Genomic DNA, 23,975 nt, shown 5'->3' on the forward strand with positions numbered 1-23,975 from the left:
AAGGGTGCTACAAACAGAAACTGCAATACTCTCATTATCGGAAATTCCAGTTGGTAAGAGGATCGTTGCCCATTGTTCATAAAATCCTTTGCTTGTGACTATATCCCAGCATTTGGTAACACTTACTGGCTCTTTTGAAAGGACAAATCGTAACATTTCTGTGAACAGCACATGGTCTGTCATTCATGACTTAAGACTCTCACTCCATGTTACAAGATAAAAGGTCCGTTTAAACCATATTAACATAACATAAAACAAAATGTGATCTAGCTAGCATGCACATTAGAAATAATATCAGCAGTTTCTGTTCATTTCATGATGTGTTTAGCAGTAAAGGTTTAATTGGTAAACATTCATAAACAATATGTCGGAAAGAAGCATTTCAATGCCAGTATTCATTTAAGGATAATAGTTTTCCATTTGCAAACTGCATTACTCTGTGTTAAAGAAACAGTCGCAATCAGGACCATACTTCCCATTTATTCCAGAAGCCCGGTTTTTGGAAGGCAGAGGACCCCTGTTGGCGCCTCTGTCACTTTCCTTGGAAGCTCAATTGCTTTAGGAGAGATAGAGGACAGAAAGCAGAAAGAGATACAGAAGGGAGCGAGAGGGGCGAGAGAGATGAGAGGCTAAGGCCCTTATTACGACCCTGGAGGTCCAATGACCGCTAGGGACGCATTGGCGGTTGGACCTCTTCCAAGGTGCAGGTCTGACATCCACATTACGACCGCGCCGGAAGCACTGCGGTCAGACCGCCAGCACTGCCAGATTACGCCATAACGTCGGTCTGGCGCTTCTAATCCACCAGGGCAGTGCTGCAAGCTGCTCTGCCCTAGGGGTTACGACTCCCTTCTCCGCCAGCAGTTTCATGGCTGTAGCACTGCCATGAAATGGCTGGCGGAGACGGGGTGCAGGGTGCCCTAGGAGCTCTGGAGGGCACCTGCACTGCCCATGCGCTTGGCATGGGCAGTGCAGTCCCCCCGTCCAGCCCTGTCACAAAATTCACTGTCTGCTTTGCAGACAGTAAGCTTTATGAGGGGTGTGCTGCTGCAGCCTACGCACTACAGCATTGCCGCCAGCTCTATTACGAGCTGAAGACAATGCTGTAGGCTGCTTCCTGCTGGGAGAAAGTGAGAAATACTTTAACGTTTGGTCCCACTGCCCAGCATTACTTCACTTGATTGCCAAAAATAAAGAGTTCTAGCATCCAGTCAGCCTCCTATCATAGAATGGTGTGATTTTAGGGTTTATTTATTTCTTTATTTAAAGTTTTTATATTGTGTCTTTTCACTTTTCACCAGACAGGCTTTAAGATGCTTTACATAGATCCAAGAAGCGCTTAAAAAACAAAAGGCCGGTGAGGTAAGTGTTTAAAATAATTTTAAAAACTCTGTTTAGGTAGCTTTAACCATTTTGGGGAGTTCTGCAAAACAGCCTATTCTCCCCACCACAAGAAAATATTCTCAATGTAATATATTATAGTTTCTCCCCGGTTTAAGAGTAGTTGTCAGCAACCAAAGTGCACTGACTCCTTCTACCTCAGGAAGGAGCAAATGTTTCATGATTACATTAACTGTACTCATCTGATTTGCTTTACGCAAATATTAAGAGCCAGATTCACAAAACTGTTATCACACAATTTTGAACTGCAAAATAAGCCAATAACCTTGCTAGATTATAACATGCTACAGACACTTTCATAAAAAAATTGACAGTTGTTAATTTTCCTGATGATATTTAACATCCAACACAAACCCAGTAATTATTAGGGATAGTACTATCCAACTATTCAGGAAAATCTTGAACTAAATCATACCTCTCTGACACCATTTACAATACTAATAGTATATTTCCTCATTATTGAGATCAGAATTGTTTTATCAATATAACAGTGAGCTTTACGGAAGCGCAAGTCAGCTTCTCCAACCAAAGGCTTTATTTCTGTGACTCACAACTGCAAGAGCTGAGGGACCAACACCCCGTGGCTCATTTGAGATAAAATAAAAGGCAATGGATCATAACAAAACACTACCTCTCAATCTGAATGTGGTCTCTTCTACATTAAAGCACCTGGATAATGCTTAAAATATAATTTCACTGTGTTCTTAGCTATGCTTTTCAAGATTAAAAGCCATGTCTCATTTATCCACTGCAAGAAAGAATATTATTACTTGGGGTTGACAGTGCACAAGTAATAATGGCACCATTCTTGATTGGTCAAGTAAAGGTTTCAGTAACTTAAACCTGAGCTCAACCCCTGGTACCTATGTCACAGAGTAGACATACTTTACTTAAGAAAAATGTGTAAAGCATTTAGAAGTACCAAACCAGTAAACAAGTCAGAAACACAATGCAATAAAAGTCCTACTCCAATTTATAAAAATACAGACTAATGTAAGGGACACAATGAAACCAAAACAACACACATCCAAAACGAGGAATGGAGATATACATTTTTAAAATTAAAATTTAAAGTGAAATTAACTTCCAAAGCATTATTTGCCAACTGCAGTCATCTAGTTGTGCTTGACCAGGACAAAGGCAAGGTTTGAGGCCGATCGTGGTGGAGTGAAGGTCAGATACAACGATAAGTTTGCCTTTGTTGAAAAGTTACCTCCTGAGATTGACAGACTTTAGGAAAAACAGGTAGTAGTCTGGCACCAAGAAAAGAGGCTCAACGTTGACAGATTCTGACATTGAGATGGAGCCTTCAAAACCGTTGGTTAAGGCTGGAAAGTTCAGGCAAATGAAGGTCAGGTTTTTATGCCCTGAAGTACTGTTGCATCAATTATATCTCTTTCGATGGTGGTGCCGATGAAACTGTGGCTGCAACCCAAGGAGGGCTTCACATCAACAGCTTCTGACCTCAAGAAAAGAGCATAGCAGGAGCTGCAGCAAAGTCAGGGCCCCTAGTGATGCACCCTTGGTTGGTTGCTTGGCATGTTTGTCCTGGTCCCTCAACTGTTCTCCAGCAAAAAGTTAGTAAAAAGTTTCTAAGTACCAGGTCTTTAGTTTTGTGTAGGAAGAGTGCATTCTGACACCAATCAATCAATCCAGGACCTCAGAAATAGCACTCGAGGCTCAGGATTCACGCCATTAAAAGCCATCAGCAGGGTCCAGGTCAAGTCCAGATGGAACTTGTCAGCTGGGGTCTTCCAGGGAAAAGGACTTCTTGCAGCTTTTGTGTCCCTGTAGCTTAACAGGAGTTTAGCCAACTTACCCGTGCCTCCGTTACAGGGTTGGAGCTAAGCAGCCAGTTCAGCACCAGCACAGGGCAAAAGGACAGGAATGCACCATATTTCATAAATAAGGTGCATTTCTGTCATTTTCATTTGGTTGCGTTTGTGCAGGAAGGGGCACCTTCCTGCACAGAAACAATCCATAGAGCGCTTTCCTCTTTCAATGTGTGCTGCAGAATGCTCTCCAGTGGCGCTCGGGCTTGTAAATATGCCCCTAACTATGTACCTTCTTTTTGGGGTATATTTCCAGTGCCCACATTCATTGGAAATATTTCAACCAGCTATTAGGGGCCTTCTTACTAATTCAACTAGAACGTTTCCCACCAAAGTGGCTCCTCTCGTGGCACAGACATCCACATTTGTGAAGAACTAGCTTGGCCTTTGGCAAGTAGCTACAGATAGGTGAATTTATTTATTTAGGATGTGACAAGGAAATGATTCACAAGAGGCATTATAGATGGTTAATTGGTGCAGAGCTTACTAAACATTTTAAATTGAATCATTCTGCCAAATAATACATTGTCCTTTTCTTTCCAAAATGTTATACCAAACGTTTATAGCACCTCAACGAAAATGGAACAAACTTGATGCACTCTATAATCAGAGTTTGTGGTTTTACGCTCATCTTCACCCATTTATCACATCACATTCCTAATAATTAACTTGTTGCAACATCTGTGATTATTCATTTAATTAAACATTCCATATTTAGCAATAGAAAGCCACTTTTTGCCCTTTTTGTCTTTAGAGAAACCAACGATTGTGTTACTGATGTCATTAATGTCATTAAGCTACCAGTGCAGACGTTACTGTGCTTTTTTCTAACTGAAGTAGCAATCCTGATGAATGTTGCCATTGTGTGCTCTTGTTAATCAACTCTCTGTTCGAAAACACTTTGTCAAGGAAGACAATAATTAACAGCACACTGACTTGCAGGATTAGAATGGGAGTAATCGTGAATATTTTATCTACCTCTGCACCCCCCATCATTCTAAGCCTTCTGTTTTTGTTTTGCAGAAAGGAAATAATTCCTTGTATATTAAGTGACCTCTATATTTTATAGTTTGAAAAGATAATGGTGGCATTTAGAATACATTTGCTTACATTTCTTTCTGAGACTCTCATCTTGACTCACAACACTCAATTATGGTAAATGTTACTTAAGTGTTTGATAGCATTCTTTGAGCAGAGTGGGTTGTAAAATGATGGTCTGCACTAGCTCAGTGCTGAGCCCAGCACCTGTTTTTGTCTGTCTGTAGTGGGTAAATGGAATTAATTTACTCCAATATTTATGAGTGTTAGGACAGATTTTCAAACAGTACAGTTTGGAAACAATGAACAAGGTATGCTTCTTTCTGTTTCTGTGCTGTATAAAATGAAGCAATGGATATTTAGTTGAGAACACAAAGAAGCAATTACTGCCATGAGTTTCCAAGCTAGGCCTTCAGCAAAGCAAGCATTAATCCAGAGATATTTCAAGTTAATAAGTGTACTTTGAGAGAAAACCTGCCTTTTTGTAGATGTCCCCTCACTTTTTGCCCCATTTTCAACTAACACTGTGTTTTCTGACTCTGTTCTGTGTAAATAGGTATATGGTAATGAGGTATAATTCCAGTTGGTACTGATAACCTACCTATATGTCCCTAGTATATGCTAGGCCATGTAGGTTTAGAGGCCCAGTAGACTCAATGCACTCAAGTGTGCACTGCTGTTATGCCTGCTGTCATTTTATAATTCAACCATGCCTTGTGGGCTGCTTTTAAAATGAAACTATGTCCAAATTCGACTTTGGAATTAAAAGTACTTGTAATGGCTTAAACTACCTCACGTTTGTGTATAAATCACCCCTAAGGTCTACACTAGGAGCCCCAAGGGTTGGGTGCAGTGTAATCATAAGCAGGATCATTATAACAGTTGTTTTATACGTTCTGGTGAGGAGAAAAACTGCTAATTTTGTTTTACCCCACTGTAGTACATTAGCTCCATAGGCTAACATTGGAAGTCTTTATTTAACATTAATAAAGTTTATCTTTGGATAGGAGTGAGCTGAAAATGTAATTCAGTGTTTCAAAATAATAGTTACAATACATCCAACAAGTTGTCAAGGTTTGATTTATTGTAACTATTACAGGGAAGTAATTTTAGAACTGCTTTCCTTAACTTACCTACATTCAGCCCTCTAGTAGACTTTCCTGGTTGGCCAGTCTTTGACAGGCTGAGCCAGGCTGCCTTAATGAGGTGCAAAGTGGCCTGGGCTGTGGCACAGGAGACATCTGGTGGGTGGAGATCTGAAGTAGCACAGGCCAGAGCAGGAAGGGGGCTGAGTGTTTCCTGCACCCCCAGCCAGGTGGGAGCCCCTTTAATTAGATTAGGAGAAGGTCTAGAAAGGAAGTGTAGGGGAAAGTTAGCCACCGATGTGGGTGGGCTTAGCCAGACCCGAAATTCCAGTACAGATTTTCTCCATTTTGGATTTTTGTGGAACAGTGCTTTCTGGGACAAAAATATGTCATGAGAGAAGGTGGTGCCCTGTGTCGTATTGGTCAGTGGTGTTCTCCTGCTTGCCAGACCAGAAACCTGGATAAAGTGGGAAAGCGGCACAGCAACTCAGATCCCTGTCTGCAAACATCAAGAAGAAGAAAGACTGCCCTGCTGAACCCAAGCTCTGCACCAAGAAGGACTGCACCTGCTGCACACTCTGGGCTTCACAAAGGGAGGACTTTGCCTTGCTTCAAAGGATTCAGGAGTGAACTCCCTGTAAGCAACAGGTGTAACAGGGGCTACCAAGAGTCACCTGCATCAACGTCTGCAAGAAGAGCCCAGCCGAACAGTGTCCAGTGGACTTTTTAAGATTTGACCATGTTCATTGTTGGAATTACAATCCCAAATCTCCAAGGAGCAACTCAAAGCTTCTGGAACTTTAGCTGGTTTTGTGGCCACCTCAAGGTCCCCAAAGGACCTTCTGGAAGAAGTTCCAGATTTTTTAAAGCATTTTTGGAAAAAAGCTCCATAAGTTAACCGGCCCGTTGCTGAGAGTCAATCCAATGATGTTGAACCGTGACCCAGTCTGAATTTCAGGTTCGCCCAACCAAAGCTCCGGAGCTCTTTGTCATTGATGACGGAAACCAAGACCATTGTCGAACTACAAGCCGGCCTGCTAAAGAGCCTTGCTTCATGTCACGGAAAAAAGAACCAAAAAAGTGACTTGGTCAGAGGGTAACATTTTCACTCAGTCTATCCAACCAGGACTCCATCGCTCTCGGCATTAAACTTTCACCTTGGTCTAGTCATGCGCGACCAGAGAGCCACAGATTTTCACTTTTGGCACTAGATAGCAAGTTTTTTTTATTTAAACTTTGAAAATCTCTGGTTCCCTACATTGGATTTTTTTTGTTGTTGTCATTTTAAAGATAAAAAAATCTCTATTTTTATCAATTGGTGTTGGATTTTTATTGTGTGTTCTGTCTTACCTATTTACTGTTTTGTTGATATTAAATGCTTTACAACTGATTCCTAAGTTAAGCCTGACTGCTCAGGAGCCAAGCTACCAAGGGTTGAGCATGGAGTAATTTATTAAGACCTTGACTGGACCTTAGGTATGATTGTGGCGTTATTACTAGCTGCATGTACCTACATGTACCTAAATAATAAAGAACTTTCCAAAATGCTGAAGATGCCAATAAGAATTACACAGACCCCTTCTGTGCTGGCCCAGGTCATAAAACAGCATCATGATTTTTGATTCTGATCAAATGTGTAGTAAATAAACATGGTTTGTCAATTAACATGAAGAAGGCCAAAATTCTGTGGTGACCTAGATGTCAGTCTCATACTCTGTACCTCCAGTTCCAGGAGGACACTGAGGCAGTCAGGACATTCATATAAGCTTGTTTGTCTATGAATTTTGCTTGGACATGCCTTGTATCACTCAAAACAGTGGATAACCGCTCAGGTGTACTTCTCTATAGAGAATGATTTATCTTTAACCTATAGTGATTTAGCTTGTTATGTACCCTCCTTCAGCGCACCTATTCTCCCTCAGTGTATCACACCCTCATTCACTAGTGCTATCTCAAGTAAGGTAATACCTTCTTACATCTCGATTACCTCACTCTGCTAAGCACATTCAAGCGATTATATGACGGAACACCGAATTAAAAACAACTACTAACCTTAACAACGAGGTCGGAACACCGACCTCGTCCTTACTACTAATGATTTTACCACGAATGCCTTAACAACGATATTTAGTTGTAAAGGCATTCCTGATAAAATCATTAGCAATAGGCACCATTCACCCTACATCCCTCACCCCACCCCCCCAACCCCACCCCAAAACCTAAAACCCCCTGACCCCCACCCACTCCCCAAAACCAAAAACGCCCCACCCCCCAACCCCACCCTAAAACCTAAAACCCCCTGACCCCCACCCATCCCCAAAACCAAAAACGCCCCACCCCCCCAACCCCACCCCAAAACCAAAAACCCCCTGACCCCCCACCCACTCCCCAAAACCAAAAACGCCCCGCCCCCCAACCTCACCCCAAAACGTAAAACCCCCTGACCCCCCAACCACTCCCCAAAACCAAAAACGCCCCACCCCCTCAACCCTACCCCAAAACCTAAAACCCCCTGACCCCCCACCCCCTCCCCAAAACCAAAAACGCCCCACCCCCCCAACCCCACCCCAAAACCTAAAACCCCCTAACCCCACACCCCCTCCCCAAAACCAAAAACGCCCCACCCCCCCAACCCCACCCCAAAACCTAAACCCACCACTTACCTTCGCCAACTCCCTTCTTTGTACCTTAACCACGCATGTTCGTTGTTCAGAACATATGTAGTTAAGGCACAAAAATACGAAGTCGTGGTTAAAAAAAGCGTTGTTACGCTTTCGTTAACCACGACTTTCGTAATAAAAAAGTTGTAAAAAAGGATGTTTCCCCATTCAAGCACCTCAGCATGCTCTTAGCGTACGTCCCAAGTTGCATCTCTCAACCTAGCTCTTACTGTATTTGGAATCCAACCTGATCTTCTGTTATTTTGCAAATATATTGTCTTTCGGTAGCCTGTTTCTCAGACTCAACTCAGGTCTGAAACCAGTATTCCTACCTCAATCAGCCTGCACTTATGTTTAGTGCCAATGCCTTGCTCATGTTCTTAGAATACTTGTAGCAAAAGTGTGGATTAGCTCAGGCCAAATTTGGCCTGGGCAGAATTTCAGTTACGTCAGAGTAAGCGGAGTAATTTTTGTAATTCCACACTACTATGATATGTGAAATTACTGATAATAACATGATTACACCTGCTTGTCTAATTAAAGTAATTACCACAAGAACACATGTAATGAGTGCAAGCAGCTTCTTGTACTGCTGTTTATGTTCTGTTGCATAAAGTGCTTTTTTTAAGCACAAATTCATCCATGTATCTATTTTGAACACAGGGGTGCATTTTATGCTAAGAAACTAGCACTAAATGCTGGGAATAAGTTGGGGGAAAATCGTAGCCCAAGTGCACATTTAGCAAATGTGAGTGGATGCTTCCAGCATTCTTGCGCTAATAAAGTAGCGCTTAATGCAGAATTACACTTATCATGTAAATTACTGTAATATTGCCGAATTTTTGAGTGATTCAGTGTGGTTACTCTGCACAGAATTGCCTGTCTTATGCCCATCACTAGTCAAAGTTACTGCTGTATACGCAAGCATATAATTTTTGGGTGAAGTACAAGATGTAGCAGTCTGGCACATAAGACCTGTAATTACACTGCTGACTCCATGGAGAAGTGTCATCAAAAATGAAAAATAGGTTGCTTGGGATGCCTGCAAGTTGTTCATTACTGTGCCTAGACAGCTGTGATGATGTTATCTTGTGATCACAATTCCTTCACTATAGGAAGGAAGGTCGGCTGAAAGTATAGTACAGGAATACTGAGATTTTAATACAATGCAACAATAAATATATATATTGTATGTATATACATATATATAAAAAAAAATTCACTGAAAAAAACTAAAGGTTACAGGGATGTTATAGTTATAGGTTCTCAGTTTACCTGCACAAAACCATAGAAATTCAACTGTTCTAGTGAGAGTTGAGTCAGGGAACTATAACAGGCAGTAGCCCCTCATTTTGTAATCACTGCTTCATGAAGGACCACCTCACAATGCCCTGCAAGGGCTACTTACATTTTGTTTTACCATGGTGGTGTCCCTACAAGGGGCGGTGGCACCACTAAGCATTTTTTAACATTCAAGGAGACTGCAGGGAGCCTAGCAGCCTCCCAGAAATGTTAAAGAAATAGTTATGCAGTTATGCAGCATGGGTTGACCGCCCGGGGCAGTTTGGATGCAGGACTTGGCCACAGACCAGGCCCTGCAGCTAACCCCATGCTGCGCAAAGCCAAAGGCTATGCATGATGTGGGGCTGCTTGTCTGCAAGGACTTTGATGCAGGGTCTTGCCACAGGCCAAGCACTCTGCCAGCCCCACACTTCACCACAAAGGGCCCTGTGTGGCATGAGGTTACTTTACATTAAGATTTAGAAACTCACTTAAAAAAGCAAAGGTTAAAGTAAGATTATGGTTAGAAAAACATTTTAGTGACACAGTAAATTGTTAAACTAAAATATCACTGACAGTCTCATCAGTTATAGTTGTTTCTAGTTGTGTCTTAAAACTCTCACCCTCGCCATGCACTTCTAATTAGCTCACGTATTAAATCAGTCATCAAATGTTCTATGAAACCATTGATGATATCAATGCAGCACCTGAAATAACATCATTGATGATGACACTGTTCATGTTGTGAGGTCACAGCTGTTGTACAGCATATTTGAAAATTTAAAAACGTGATTTGATGTGGCTATCTCTGGTTGCATCACAGTGCCTTGTAATGTTGCTGGTTGTCAACACAGAGGAAAGCAACACGGTGGACATTGGAAGAAAAAAGGGCTATGATGCAGCCAGCAAACACTATAACATGGCCAGTAGAGTCTGAGTCTTAGCTTATTTTTGTCATGGCAGGTTGGGGTAACACAGACAACAGAGAGAGGACAGACGGGTGGGGAAGCAAACAACACGGGTAACAATAGAAAGAGGTGAGTAGGTACAGACAAGCAATATGAGCAACAACAGAAACCGCGGGTGGGGCAAGCAACTTCTACAACAATGGAGAGAAAGAGGGCAGTTGGGGGCACGAAAACTGACAGCAGACTCGGTGAAGTACACAAGGGAGCCAGTTGAAAAAGATACACTCTGACCAAAGAAGCAAGCAAATAAGTAAGCAATGGTTGATCTCTAGGCCCACTAATAAATCATAATAGGACTCGATGAGACCACACATGTGCTGTCTAGGAGGGACTTAAAAACTAAGATTTTTAGCAAACTGCACAGTTATCAAGGCACTCTTTTTTAGATTTCACATGCTTCCAAAAGGAAAAAAAAGAATTATAAATGTCTAGCATCAATTGTTGAGGTTGAATTTACAAAACTATGGGGCAGATTTATCAAGATTTTGCACCAGTGGAAAGTATCTCAAAATGAGGCAAAGCCGCACCAAGTGTTGGGAAAGTAGCCTGTAAAATAAAACATATAGTGACTTTTGATGGGGTTTTTTTGTACTTTGTGTCAAGACGCATCACATTGGTGATACATGGTATAGCACCTGGCCCTCTCTGCAGGGTCACCCCCAAACGTTTTGCCGTCATCCCGCCTATTTTTCATGAATTCATTTTTGTTGGCCTTAGGACTCCAACCTGACCATCAATGCTAAAGTGCTTGTGGACAATTCCTTAAACATAGTAAAACTGACTAATGCCTAATTGGCATTCTTAATTTACTCAGATGTCCCTTGTAGAGTGGTTTACCATATACCCAGGATAATGAAAACTCAGAAATTCAGTTTTCACTGCTGTGAGGCCTACCTGGCCCATTGGATTGCCTTATTATATTGATAAGTACTAGCTTTCGATTGAGAACAGGAAATAATTTCATGTTTGGTATCTACGGAATAGTAATTTAACATCCTCTATAATGGTAAAGTTAGATTTTAAATTACAATTTTAAAAATGCCACTTTAGGTTACATGACTTGGTGCAGTTGGCAGTTGGACATTGTTTATTCCTCCCAGACAGCCACACAATAGAGGGAATCGGTGTGCCTCAATGGACATTCAACTTGCAGCATGGGGGGTGGATCTGGATAGAGACCCACTTGCTACTGAACAGGCTGTACCCTGCCATAACAAAAAGGACTACTTCATTGTTCATGCAGCCAGCTTGGAGCCAGGGAAGAGGAGTGAGTAAACTTCAAAGAATTCAAAGGGAGCCCACTTCAACCTTTTTTTAACTTCAAAGAAGGCACCATGTATAAGAAAGGGCCCTCAGACCCAGTCTTCTGTTCACGTTCTGGACCTGTGAAAGGACTCTCAGAGGACTGCCTGTTGTTGTGGCCTACAGTGTACTCCACAAGGCTGCTTTGCTGCACTTGTAAGCCTGCCCTGCTGCTTGAGAGCTGTTTTGTCACTTGAACCCAGGACTACCAGGACGAACCCAAGGACTAGTTTGCTGGCCTCCTATTCATACCCACAGGGATATAACAGTCTCTCACCATCTTGAACCTGTACTGCATTTGGATCAAGCCTGAGTTAGTCCTGAACCCCCACGTGGTGCCCTTTTAGTCCTGGATTCTTGGTTGTGTAAAATGTGCCCAGATAGTCAACATCCAAAACTTTGGACTTAGAAATGTTTTGGCTAAAAACTGTTCTGAGAGCCAGGGGAAGACCGAAACTAACCTGCTTGTGCATCTGCCCAAGGGGTATGGCTGGTCAGCCTGACTTTGCCGGTGCTCCCACTACGTTCTGTTCCCCAGCTGCAAATCATGTTCAGCAGTCCCTGGAGAAGGGTTTGCTGGCCTACTGGAACTCTCAGAAGCTACAGCTTCCAGCTTCATCCCGCCGAAGGTTTTTGACTTACAAAAAAGAGACTACGGCTTAATTAACAGTTAGGATAGCCCGTCCACCAAACTCCTGACAGGGTGGCTACTGCCCTAGTGGTGACCACCTCACCAGACCTATTACATGTTTCGTGTTAGGCTTACGGGTGGAAACCTTGGATTCAGCCCATCAGCCCAGCGGGAAACAGGAGGCAGCATTGTCTTCGGCAACAATGCTGCCACCTGCAGGGTGCACCAGCACCCCAGCAATGTTCACTGTCTGCACAGCAGACAGTGAACATTGCAGAACTGCTGGGCAGGGGGACACGGGCCCCCTTGTAGCCCCCTGCACCTGTTTCCTGACAGCCTTTTCATGTCAGTGAAACCACCATTAAAAGGTTGGCGGAGAACAAGGTCAACCCATCTGGATCATCAATCCCTGCGGAGACTGCAGAACCATGGTGGTTGGACCGCCATGATCTTATTGTGGCGGTCGGATCGCCACAGCAGCGGCGGTCCTGACCGCCACCACAAGACTGGTGGTCTTAAGACCACCCGCCTCATAATGAAGCCCTAAGTCCGATGTAGAAATCTTCACTGAGATTTCAGGGTTGGCTCTTTGATCTTTTAGGGGCTAGTTTTGACTGAATTTTTTTTTAATTCATGACTATGGTTCTTAGTACTACTGAGTGAATTTATGTTGTTTTAGTGTTTAATACTTTATTAAAATGTACTCTATTATTCTAAATTGGTGTGGGATTTTTCTTGTGTTTTGTTTTTACTTTATTACTATTTGTGCTGCATAAATAGTTTACTCATTAATTCTAAGTTAAGCCTGACTGGTTTTTGTGGCAAACTATCAAAGTTTAGATCCAGGTTAATCTAGTGACTTTTGTGGTTCGCCCTGACAGGGCCTGTGGCTGTTGCGTGAATGGTGCTCATATCCCCTTTAAACAATGACCCAATTTCTCACACATGTTCATTCCCTTGCTCCCACCTCTGGATTTTGATGCAAAGTCTTGTCTTCTTAAAATGCTCATAATGTCTCAAATGTTGCATATGTGCCTCTCTACATTCTGTGTGGGAACAGTATTAAATGATGACTAGGCATAGCATTTTGTACTCAATGGCTAACCTTCCAGTGCAAACCTATGCTAAAGCTTACACACACACACACACAAACACACACACCTTTGCACTATTGTGGAAAGGTGTGTATGTAAGGTGCTAACCAAGTTGAATGGATGTCAGGGATAGGAAACAAACCATCAGTGGCATGTCTTAATAGGCATTGTTCTGGGGTGTACTCTCTCTAGCGAAGAAGCAGCTCACTTTGGTTGCTGAACTGCGCTATGTTTTTTATTTGAATCTCCCCACGTGCTTGCTAAAAACCTTAATTATACTAGATGACTTTTTGCCACTCCTGGTCTATAATTTAACAACCAAAGTAATTCTGTACTTTGTAACTCCAGTTCACATCAGTTTAAGAAATTGGAGTATGGTTACATTTTAAAAAGCATGCCTTACCTTTTGACTTCAAAATTAGACCTATTAGCAATACCAAAGCTTTTCACCAATGTTGTGTAGCAAAAAGCTGCAATAACAAATATGAGTGCATGAATCATGATGTGTATGCCATGTTAATTGTTTTACTTTACCATTTCCAGATGGTGGCTGCAAGTCTTGACCCAGTAAATAAAAAAAAACAATATTTGTTGGAAGGAGTGGCCCAACAACAAATATGCAGTGGTTGGGACATCCCATATTTTTTGTAAAGACTGACCCGGTACTGGCAGGGAAAGCCACAGACAAGTTGGAAGGTAGAAGGAATATCTAGCAAGCGGGCAGAGATAAAAGTAGCACTCAGTGTGAACAGCAAGAAAACACATGAACGCCCATGGAGTGGTAAAAGAAAAAGAAAAAAGAAACTTCTCTCCATGTGGGAAGTGGAAAGCTACAAGGTATCCAATTAAAAAAAAATGATAAAAAGCTATTCTCTAAGGGAAGGACAGACACAAGAAAGGAAAGTCCTCAAATAAGACCCAAGCAAATGGGAATGACAAGTAAGCCAATCAGCACAAGCAAATCTCTGAAGACAAACAGCTAAAAGCAGTCTATTGATGATCCCTAAAAAGAGTTGTTATTGTCACCACTTATGGAATATGACACTCTGCATGACATGGAGTCATCTGGTAACGATGCAGAAACAGATTCATTTTAATAACAAACCTTTAATCGCCCCTTATTGTTGCCTGTGTCAATTTCTTAGTGCCATTTGCAGGCTACTCAGCTATTTGCATTATCAATTATTATTTTTCTGGAAAAATAACTTGTGCATCTGCATCAGAGAGCTGACGATTCATTGGCTTCTTTCCCTCTAGTCTTCGGGAGTTCCCATACAATGCAGCACATTACAAAAATGGAGAATGAGGGATTTATTCCATACTTTACTACCACAACTGTGCTAAATGTAATGACTTTAAATAAAACACTGCGCCTCAAAAATGCTGGAAAAATAGCTTTGACGTTTGTATTTATATGCCACAAAATGTCATTATTCATGCTGCAAAATCCTGGGGTATCTAATTAGTGTGTTTGCTGCGTGTGGTAATGAGAGGACTGTTGATGAAGTTACTTAGGTTGCATGTGAATGTTGTGATGGTGTGAGGTTTTGTGCGTGTGTGTGTGTGCACACTGTAGTGTAGAGTGGCAGAAGGGTTGCATAGGGTCTATATGGTGATGAGGCTGTTGAGCAAATGTAAGGATTTTGGACCTTAGGCCTTTGGCAAACCCAGGACAGGCAGTTCAAACAAACAACAGTATGAATGCTAGATGCGCAGGCTGTCAGAGACCTCCATCCTGAAACGTGATTATGGCGGTCATTCTGACCCTGGCGGTCAAAGACCGCCAGGGCGGAGGACCGCGGGAGCACCGCCGACAGGCCGGCGGTGCTCCAATGGGGATTCCGACCGCGGCGGTAAAGCCGCGGTCGGACCGGCAACACTGGCGGTCTCCCGCCAGTGTACCGCCGCCCCATTGAATCCTCCAAGGCGGCGCAGCTTGCTGCGCCGCCGAGGGGATTCCGACCCCCCCTACCGCCATCCAGATCCCGGCGGTCCGACCGCCGGGATCCGGATGAGGGTAGGGGGGGTCGCGGGGCCCCTGGGGGCCCCTGCAGTGCCCATGCCACTGGCATGGGCATTGCAGGGGCCCCCCTAAGAGGGCCCCTAAATGTATTTCACTGTCTGCTGCGCAGACAGTGAAATACGCGACGGGTGCAACTGCACCCGTCGCACAGCTTCCACTCCGCCGGCTCGATTCCGAGCCGGCTTCATCGTGGAAGCCTCTTTCCCGCTGGGCTGGCGGGCGGCCTGAAGGCGACCGCCCGCCAGCCCAGCGGGAAAGTCAGAATTACCGCCGCGGTCTTTCGACCGCGGAACGGTAACCTGACGGCGGGACTTTGGCGGGCGGCCTCCGCCGCCCGCCAAGGTCAGAATGAGGGCCTATGTGTGCATTTATGAATTTATATATATAAATTTGTTTCTCATTGAAGTATAATACTTTCCTTTAGCAAGTTGACAGGACGCTCTAATTCTAGCTGTTGACCTTTCTTGACAAGTTTTAATTTCTGCAGAACATTGTACTGCGTTTTTCTATACAATTATACCTGAGGCATCCTTGGGTCACAGGTTGAGTGTTGCCATTGCGAGATGAAGTGGCTATGAATTTCTAAGTAGTTTAGTATTGCTCAAGTAGATCATTTTCACTCTTAATTTTGTTCATGTTTTTATTCTCTTTTTCTGCAAAGGGAAGACATACAGTATGTCACATACTCTAATAAATGATGTTTGTTGACATATCTAGAGCCACAGCCTCCTTCCCCTCCCACCGGTTTTAATTGAGCTGAACTAAAGCATCACAATATTTTTGACTATAAGTAATGGCTATTTAGAGGCCACTTCTGTGGAAACATTGGATAAGAGCTAACATTCCACCATATTTGTGAAAATTATATATGGAACATAACAATAACACGATATCATGGGTGAAAGGAAGGATTTTTTCCTAACAAAAGGAACATTTGAATAATTGGTTGGCTTCTTTACCTTTAGAGTGATGAGGGGTCATATCATGTAAACCTCCTTACTGTATACTCACAAAAAAGGTAAGAGAGCATTAAAGTATTTTTAGATTGGAAGGCAGCACAAAGTAATTTAGTGTGGTGGTGGTATGTGATGGATGGTTTCCCATGCTCTACCACATTACACCCCCCACGCTATTTTTTTCATAATTTCTTTCAATCTCATATTAGACTGCTGCTCCCTTAGGTCTAGTGCAGGCAATCACAGATCACATTGACACAGTTTGTTTCCATTATGGCCTCGACACATTATGCCTGTGTCCCCATCCATTGATTAAAAATAAACATCTACTAGCGGTGCCTCCAATCAGCAAAGTCAGAGAATATACACACACACTATAGGAAGGTTGAAAATGATTCACTTTACTGAAGCTTTAGTTTTGCCTCATAAATATTTGTGTACAAATCTGAAAGCAATCCTCAGAGCCTGCAACTTGTGCTGTTTTTTCCATCTATTTTCGCAGAAGAAACTGTACAAGAATACCGAACATGTGGTTAAATTCTCATGTAAACATTTAAGAAAAACGAGGGTAGATTTCTATTTCCAATGGTCTATTCTTTAACCTCCTAACCTGTGCTCAGCCCTCGGGTAGCTTGGCACTAAGCAGTCAGGCTTAGCTCAGAAGCAATGTGTAAAGTATGTGTTCAACCCTTCAAACTGTGATAAAGTGGAAACACTACACAAATATGATCCAACACTGTTTTAGAAATATAGAACTTTCTTTAATAAATAACACAAGACCAAAACAACAAAAGTCCAATCCATAGAACCTGAGATGTTCAGTGTTAAAAATGTTAGCATAAATAGCGCAAAAAGCACCAATTGCCAACTGTGGATATCTGGCCATGCCGGACCGGGACACAGTCACACGTTCAGGCTGACTGCGACGGAGCCAGCTAAAGGGGGCCGAGTTAGGCCCACTGAACAAAATACCTTCAATTCTGGATTGCAGAGTGTTGCGAGAATCCGTGTTGAAGATGTGTTGCACAGTGATGTGGTGGTTCTGAGATGTGATGAATCTGTGATGGAGTGCCTGCATCATCACTGAGGATCACGTCAATGGAGCTTGCAATGTACAGTACGGCGTAGAGCAGTTGGGGCAATGGGTTGATTTCCAAGAGCAGTGAGGCTGTGATGTAAAGTCCAGCATGGTTGTTGAGGCTGACGTCAAAGAGGGATGCAAGGATGCAAGGGATGTAAGGGATACACCAAGGATGCATTGCACAGCGGCAGTTACGATACTTTAATGGGCTGCCATGCGGGTCTTTGACGCAGTTCTGATCCATGAAGCTGTGGTGATGCATCCTTTCTGGTGGGGCTGTTCCACGAAGTGGAGGAAATGCATCAGTAATACTGGGTCTACAGAGGAAGGCAGAGCACCTTAGGTCCACTTCCATGAGACCAAGACTGGAGTGGCACCACTTGCAGGGTAAACTCACAGATGGTGCTAGGTCAAGGTTTTTTAGCCTTTCGTCCCTGAGACTTCAGTCCGAAAGTCACCCAACTAGTCCATGGGATCACTCTGGGGTTCTGGATTCAAGAGCTGCAGGTCCAGTCCTTCTCACCCAGGCAAAAGAGCAGAACGAAACAGGTCAGCACAACAGGGGAGCAGCAAGGCAAGGCAGAAGTCCAATAGGGTATCAGTCTGGCAGCGTGACAGTCCTTCAGTAACTCAGCAGCCTTTCTTCCTGGCAGAGTATCCACAGATCCAGAAGTCTACAGATGTGGGGATGTGTGAGGTCCAGTATTTATATCCAGTTGTGCCTTTGAAGTGGGGGATAACCTTCTAGAGGTTTGTCTTTGAAGTCCCCGGGCATCCTGCCTTCCCGGTCCTGGCTTCAGACTAACTACAGGGGTGTTGCAGTCTTTTGTATGGGGACAGGATATAGCCAATTCAAGTGTAAGTGGGATTGTGCTCAGCTCCTCCCTCCTATCCTGCCAGTGATGGCCCATCCAAGCACATTTAAGTTTCCTATTGTGTGTGGCTGTCTAGAAGGAATGCCCAAAGTTTAACTGTCAGCTACACCCAGTCATGTGACCCATGTACAGGCTACAGGCACTAAATGGCTAAGGCAGGAAAATGCCAACGTTTTAAAAGTGGCTTTTCAAAAATGTAACTTAAAATCTGACTGCAAGTTAGGATTTTTTATTACAAATCAGAAGACACCAAACTTGTTATGGTGCTTGCTCCTATTTGAAAATTACAGCTTATTAAATGTAAGAAGGTAATTCCAATGTTAGCCTATGGGAGAGGTAAGCCTTTTAGTATTAAAAAATGAATTTAAGATTTTTTTCACTCCTAAAATAAGTAATACTTAAAAGTACATGTCCAACTTTTTAACTATTCCTCATAGGGCATATCCTAGGGTGACTTACCTGTATTAAAAATGAAGGTTTGGACCTGGCAAAATGGTTATTTTGCCAGGTTGAAATGGCAGTTTTAAAACTACATATGCACAGGCACATGCCTCATGCTGCAAAGGCAGGCCTGAGGCATGCTAAAAGGGCTTGTGGCACAACCAGTGTTGCAGGCCCAACAGTAGGATTCAATTTATATGCCTTGGGCACATGTAATGCCCCTACACTAGTGACTTATACATAAAATAAATATGCAAATTGGGTATAAGCCACTGTTACCATGTTTTAGGGAGTGAGCAAGTGCACTTTCGCACTGGTTAGTAGTGGTAAAGTGTGCAGAGTCTTAAGGGTAGCAAAAATGAGATCGACAAAAAAATTGAAGAAGGCAAAATGTTTGGGGGACAACCACTCTAACGTTGGCAGGTTTAACAATATCTCTCACTTATCCTAGAGCCTTGTTCATAAGGGTAAAAGACAGGTCTTTTTATGTATGAAAACTCCTCACTCGTAAAGATACTTCTTGCAAATCCCCTTATGAATAGCAAACAATTGTAAACTTACGTCAAGTTGAAGGTGGCCTTTGTGAATCAGGCTCCTAATTCCCATAACTATATGTTTGACGTTTTCTCACAAGCACAGCTTTGTCATAAATACTGACCCAAATGTGCTATTATTTAGCTGAGGCACTCATGTGACGCTATAGGGAGCTTTATAATGTCAAGCAATGCAAAAGTTAGTGATGATCACGTTTTCAGTGCAAAGTTGCTACAAATGGATAGCAGAATGGCTTTACATCACATAGTGCAAACCCAAAAAGTTGTCTATGCAAAAACGGCACAAATAGAGGGAACAACACAAAAGCTAAAAGGTTTTTACGCACAGTTACAGCTACTAAATACTGTGACGTTGCATTGTTTTAAACACTATTGTCAAAGGAAACCAGGTTCGAAGGGCAATTTGGACATTGCATGATATTCCTGTGGGTATGATGTGTAATTATAACAAAATTACTTGTTTTACATGGTTTACCCATGGAGGGCTGAGATAGCATGAAATTTAAATGTGGTACTCACGGTATCTCCGAGGTGCTTTGTGCCACAGTGCAACGTTAATGCCGTGCTAAAATCATGTTTTTTTAGTGGGAGCGCAAAGGATGACGTCAACGATGTGCAACTCTTAATAAGTATGTCAATGTACTCTTTTGTCTTTTTGAAAATGTTCGTTGCTCGTTTTCAAGCAGCGATCTGTTGTGTAAACAGTAGTAAATTTGTTTATATTGTTTTTGTTTAATAGTGTTTTCGATTTATAAAAGAAGGACTCCGAAACCTGTGTTATAGTGCACTTCACATTGTTTCAAAAATAGTTTCCCAGATTATAGGGGGGCAGTTCAGCTGACCTGACGCTTCTTATTCTAATAAGTAGGTGGATGTTAGTGTCGGACTGTTTTACAGCTACCATTCCATGGGCTGTACAGCATCCAATCCGCAGGTAACTTAAAGAACAGTACTCCCCAGTGTGCCAGGCAGGCTGTTCAGAAAGGTGAAATGTTATTGCCATGATTATGATGCTAATATTTCATGTCTTCTCCTCTCATCAGAAGAGATGGTATTACCTTCTATAATCTGATTTACCTTGTGAGAGCTGCAAATATTGGTTTGAAACTTTGACACGGAAGATAGAACATTGTGAGGACGAGCTAGCAGAGCTGCGAGATTGCTAAAAATCCATTTATTCTTATCAAACCAGGAAATGTAACATGACAACTGCAAATGATAACTTACTACCTAGGTTTATCCGCTAGATTTGTGTTGTTTCTTTTTTGCTTGCAGTTGTTTAACAATATTAAAGACACTAAACGTCTTTGTTTTTCAGGGTAGAAGAAAGTTTTAAAACATTATTCTGGTCAATATTTGGCTTGTCGGAAGTGATATCGGTGGTTCTGAAGTATGATCACAAGTTCATTGAAAATATTGGCTATGTGCTCTATGGAGTGTACAATGTGACCATGGTGGTGGTGCTGTTGAACATGCTAATAGCCATGATCAACAATTCTTATCAGGAAATTGAGGTAAGATTATCAAGCTGTTTCTGATCAATGTCCTTGCTTCCTTTATTAATGTTTAATATTAAAAATGTAATAGGTTCGTCATTAAATGTATCTGCAGTCGGCTGTCTCAGAACGAAAAGGGTACAGTTGGATTCAAGGGCCAAGGCTCCCACTGAAAACGGTTTATCTTTCAGGTCTCTTAATGTACTTAATACATTTTAAATTAGAAATTCATGATTTAATGGCTCTTGCATCCCTTGTTGTTGAAGGCATGCTCCATTTAATTTCTTGTCTGCGATTTACAGGGCACACAAGATGAAGTTTGGAGCGAAGTCACCATTTTTAATTAAGGATGATTTCGGTGGACGTCCTCGTTTTAACTGTTCACTGAGCTTGCCATGTCGCTGAGGGGCCTACTTTTGTACATTTACATTACAAGGAAATTACACTTGAAGGAGTATATATTTCCATAGGACGCATCAGCGTGCTATCTCATGTCCATTCTTAAAAAGTAATCCCTTGCTCTAGAGGCCTGGCTAATCAAAAACGGGAGTAATTTAGTCCATGAGTAACTTAGGCGCCTCCATGGGCGTAAGTTGCTACTGTTCTGCTTTTTCCCATGACTCTCCAACCTCCTAAAATGTATCCTACACATCTTGGAAGAATATTGCAGTAGGCCTTAGCAATTACGAAAAATAAAGACCTGCAACAATTTTCTTAACCACGTTTTTCCTATTTCGTTAATTTCATTAAACACATCGAATATGACGTGTATTTTTTTGTACTTTTAGGGATAACGGAGCCCCCTTAAATTAATTTACTTATTCGCAATATTAATTTACACATGCCTCATACTATGTGTAAATTCCCACTCCTGGGATGGGCAGAGGTTGCTTCGTGGTAAGTTTGGTTACAGACACAAACTTGAAAGTTTGTGAGTATTTTCAAACTCTTCTTCCGCTACTTCCCACTCTGCAAATGGTCTGAGATTTATTCATACCAAGGGCACGGGTATATCCCCTTTCAGGGTGGGCAGAGAAGGAAACACTCCAAAAATTGAAGCGACAGTAAGGAAAGTGTTTGCTTCACAGAAAAAGATTCACATACATCATGTCATTATATGTAATTGCACATCATGTTTAATTATATGCGTGGAAATGCCTCCAGAGTAGTGAATAAAAGGAATTTACAAAAATGGTCCAAAGGCGTGAACCTTTCCGACCATCACAGATTTTCAAGAACCCCTCCAAAGATTTCTCCTGTTGTGAGTAGGGGTGGGTGGCGAGCTCCGCTTGAAGAGCTAATGGAGTTGTTGGCACTCTGCTCTCTGCTTGAAGCACAGAGTTCTCTCAAAAATCTGCTTTTCCTGCCAGCAAAGCAGAGCTCCCTGCGTGTGCCATGCAGCCCGGTTATGGGCCACACAGCGCAAGCACAGAGTGTCTGCGCTGTGTAGCCCATAACTGGGCTGCACTGCGCAGTCTTGTCCCCTGATGGCAATGGAGCTGGAGCTTGCACCAGTAAGTGGATCAACCTGGCCTCCCTCCGCCAGCAGCACAGGCCAAGCCCTGGAGCAGGGGGCAGAGAAAGGCAGAGCTCCAGGCCCGCTGGCAACTAGGACCCACTTGAGTCCTCTTTTTTATTTTTTCGTTGTGCACAATGGTGCACAAGAGACCTGAAATGGCAGCTGTCACTGCCTGCAGCCCTGGCCTGAATTAAGGAAGTGAAAGTTGCCATTTCACTGGCCTGCCCAGGCCTCTTGTGCACCAGCCTGCCCCGTGTGCAGAGCATGCGGGGCAGGCTGGTGAACAAAAGGCCTGAAACGGCAGCTTTCACAGCCTACAGCCCGCTCCTGAATGCACCCAGTCTCAGAAGTGTTAATCAGAGTTCGGCCTAGCAAACCAGGCCCAATCCTGCTTAGCGCTTCCGAGATCGGGCATATTCAGGACAGAGTGCAATGTCGTGGCTCACAGAAATCTGCTTCCCTGGAATTCCACAGAGTTTTAAATCAACTTCACGGAATTCCGCAGAGTGGAATTCCAGGAGCTCCACCCAGGCCTCATTGTGAGAATGGCAGAAAATTATAAATCAAAACCCAAATCTAAATATACCTATATTACACAATGGTGGTCACCACTATGTAGGTATAGGTAGGACTGAGTTGCTATAGGAAGAGCTTTTCTTGTTTTTCTAATAACTTTAGTGCATTCAAAAGAATGACTGAACAGTAGTACACTAAATTTGGCAGAAATTTAAAACTGTACTCAGGAAATATGCTTAACATTATTTGATGCAAACCTGTTCAGCTGTTTTAGAATAAAATGTGATTAAAGAGGTGCTTGGGTGGCCCTGAATAGGTAAACAAAATTGGTATACCTGGACACACACAGTACAGAACATAAAAAAAAAAAGTGTGATCGGATTGGGCCTGTGGGACTTGGTGATCTGATTGTCTGGCAGCCAAACTTAAGGACAATTGTGGGGCTGCTGTTATAGGACACAGAAACTTGGTTCACATGTTTTGAGTTTAGAAAAAAAAGTATATGGGTGCAGTGTAGGGATGCTAGCACTTGTGGGAGGGACCCAAAGTAACCGCTCCATGGGTCAAAATAATAAAAAAAAGTACAATAGGTACTGTGGTATTCCAACAGGACCCAGCATAGCACTCCTGTGAGGTACCTCTATGGGTACTCTATGGGCCCGGGACCAACCTCCTTAAAGGCACCTTTGTACTCTCATGGGACCTAGTGTAATCCTCTTGTGTAATACGGTACTCTGATGGCACCAAGGAGGTGATGCTTAGTTACGGTATCATGGGAGTACTGCAGCACCATGAAAAAAGTAAATAGCAAAAATGGGGGTGGAGGTCAAGGGGGGGCTGGCCACCTGTGGGGTATTAGCTTTAAGGCCTGGCCACAAGGGGTTGGACACCCTGCCTTAAATATTGAAATGCCATGTGCTGCGGGTGTACTAGACCTGTCAGCCTTAGCTGGTCTTCCCCAAAACATTTTGCCTACCTCCCCTTACTTTGCTGATCTCATGTTTGCCGGCCATTTGGACTCTAGGCACTTTACCGCTGCTAACTAGTGCTAAAGTGTTTTGCTCTTTCCTTAAAACTATGTCACATTTGCTTATACTGAATTGGCATATTTCATTTACTTGTAAGTCCCTTGTAAAGTGGCACTACCTGTGCCCAGGGCCTGTAAATTAAATGTTTCTACTGGGCCTGCAGAACTGGTTGTGCCACCTACTTAAGTGAACCT

General features: G+C 42.8%; 1 protein-coding gene across 1 annotated transcript in view; it reads left to right on the plus strand.

Moving 5' to 3' along the window:
* Positions 1-23,975, plus strand: part of TRPC7 (transient receptor potential cation channel subfamily C member 7) — a 1,529,313-nt gene that overhangs the window by 1,290,709 nt on the left and 214,629 nt on the right. The window contains exon 8 of the mRNA XM_069199219.1: positions 20,541-20,736. Coding sequence (XP_069055320.1) covers positions 20,541-20,736 — 196 coding nt within the window. The remainder of the gene's footprint in view (positions 1-20,540; positions 20,737-23,975) is intronic.

The sequence above is a fragment of the Pleurodeles waltl genome, chromosome 7, assembly GCF_031143425.1.
Source record: "Pleurodeles waltl isolate 20211129_DDA chromosome 7, aPleWal1.hap1.20221129, whole genome shotgun sequence".
Lineage (NCBI taxonomy): Eukaryota > Metazoa > Chordata > Amphibia > Caudata > Salamandridae > Pleurodeles > Pleurodeles waltl.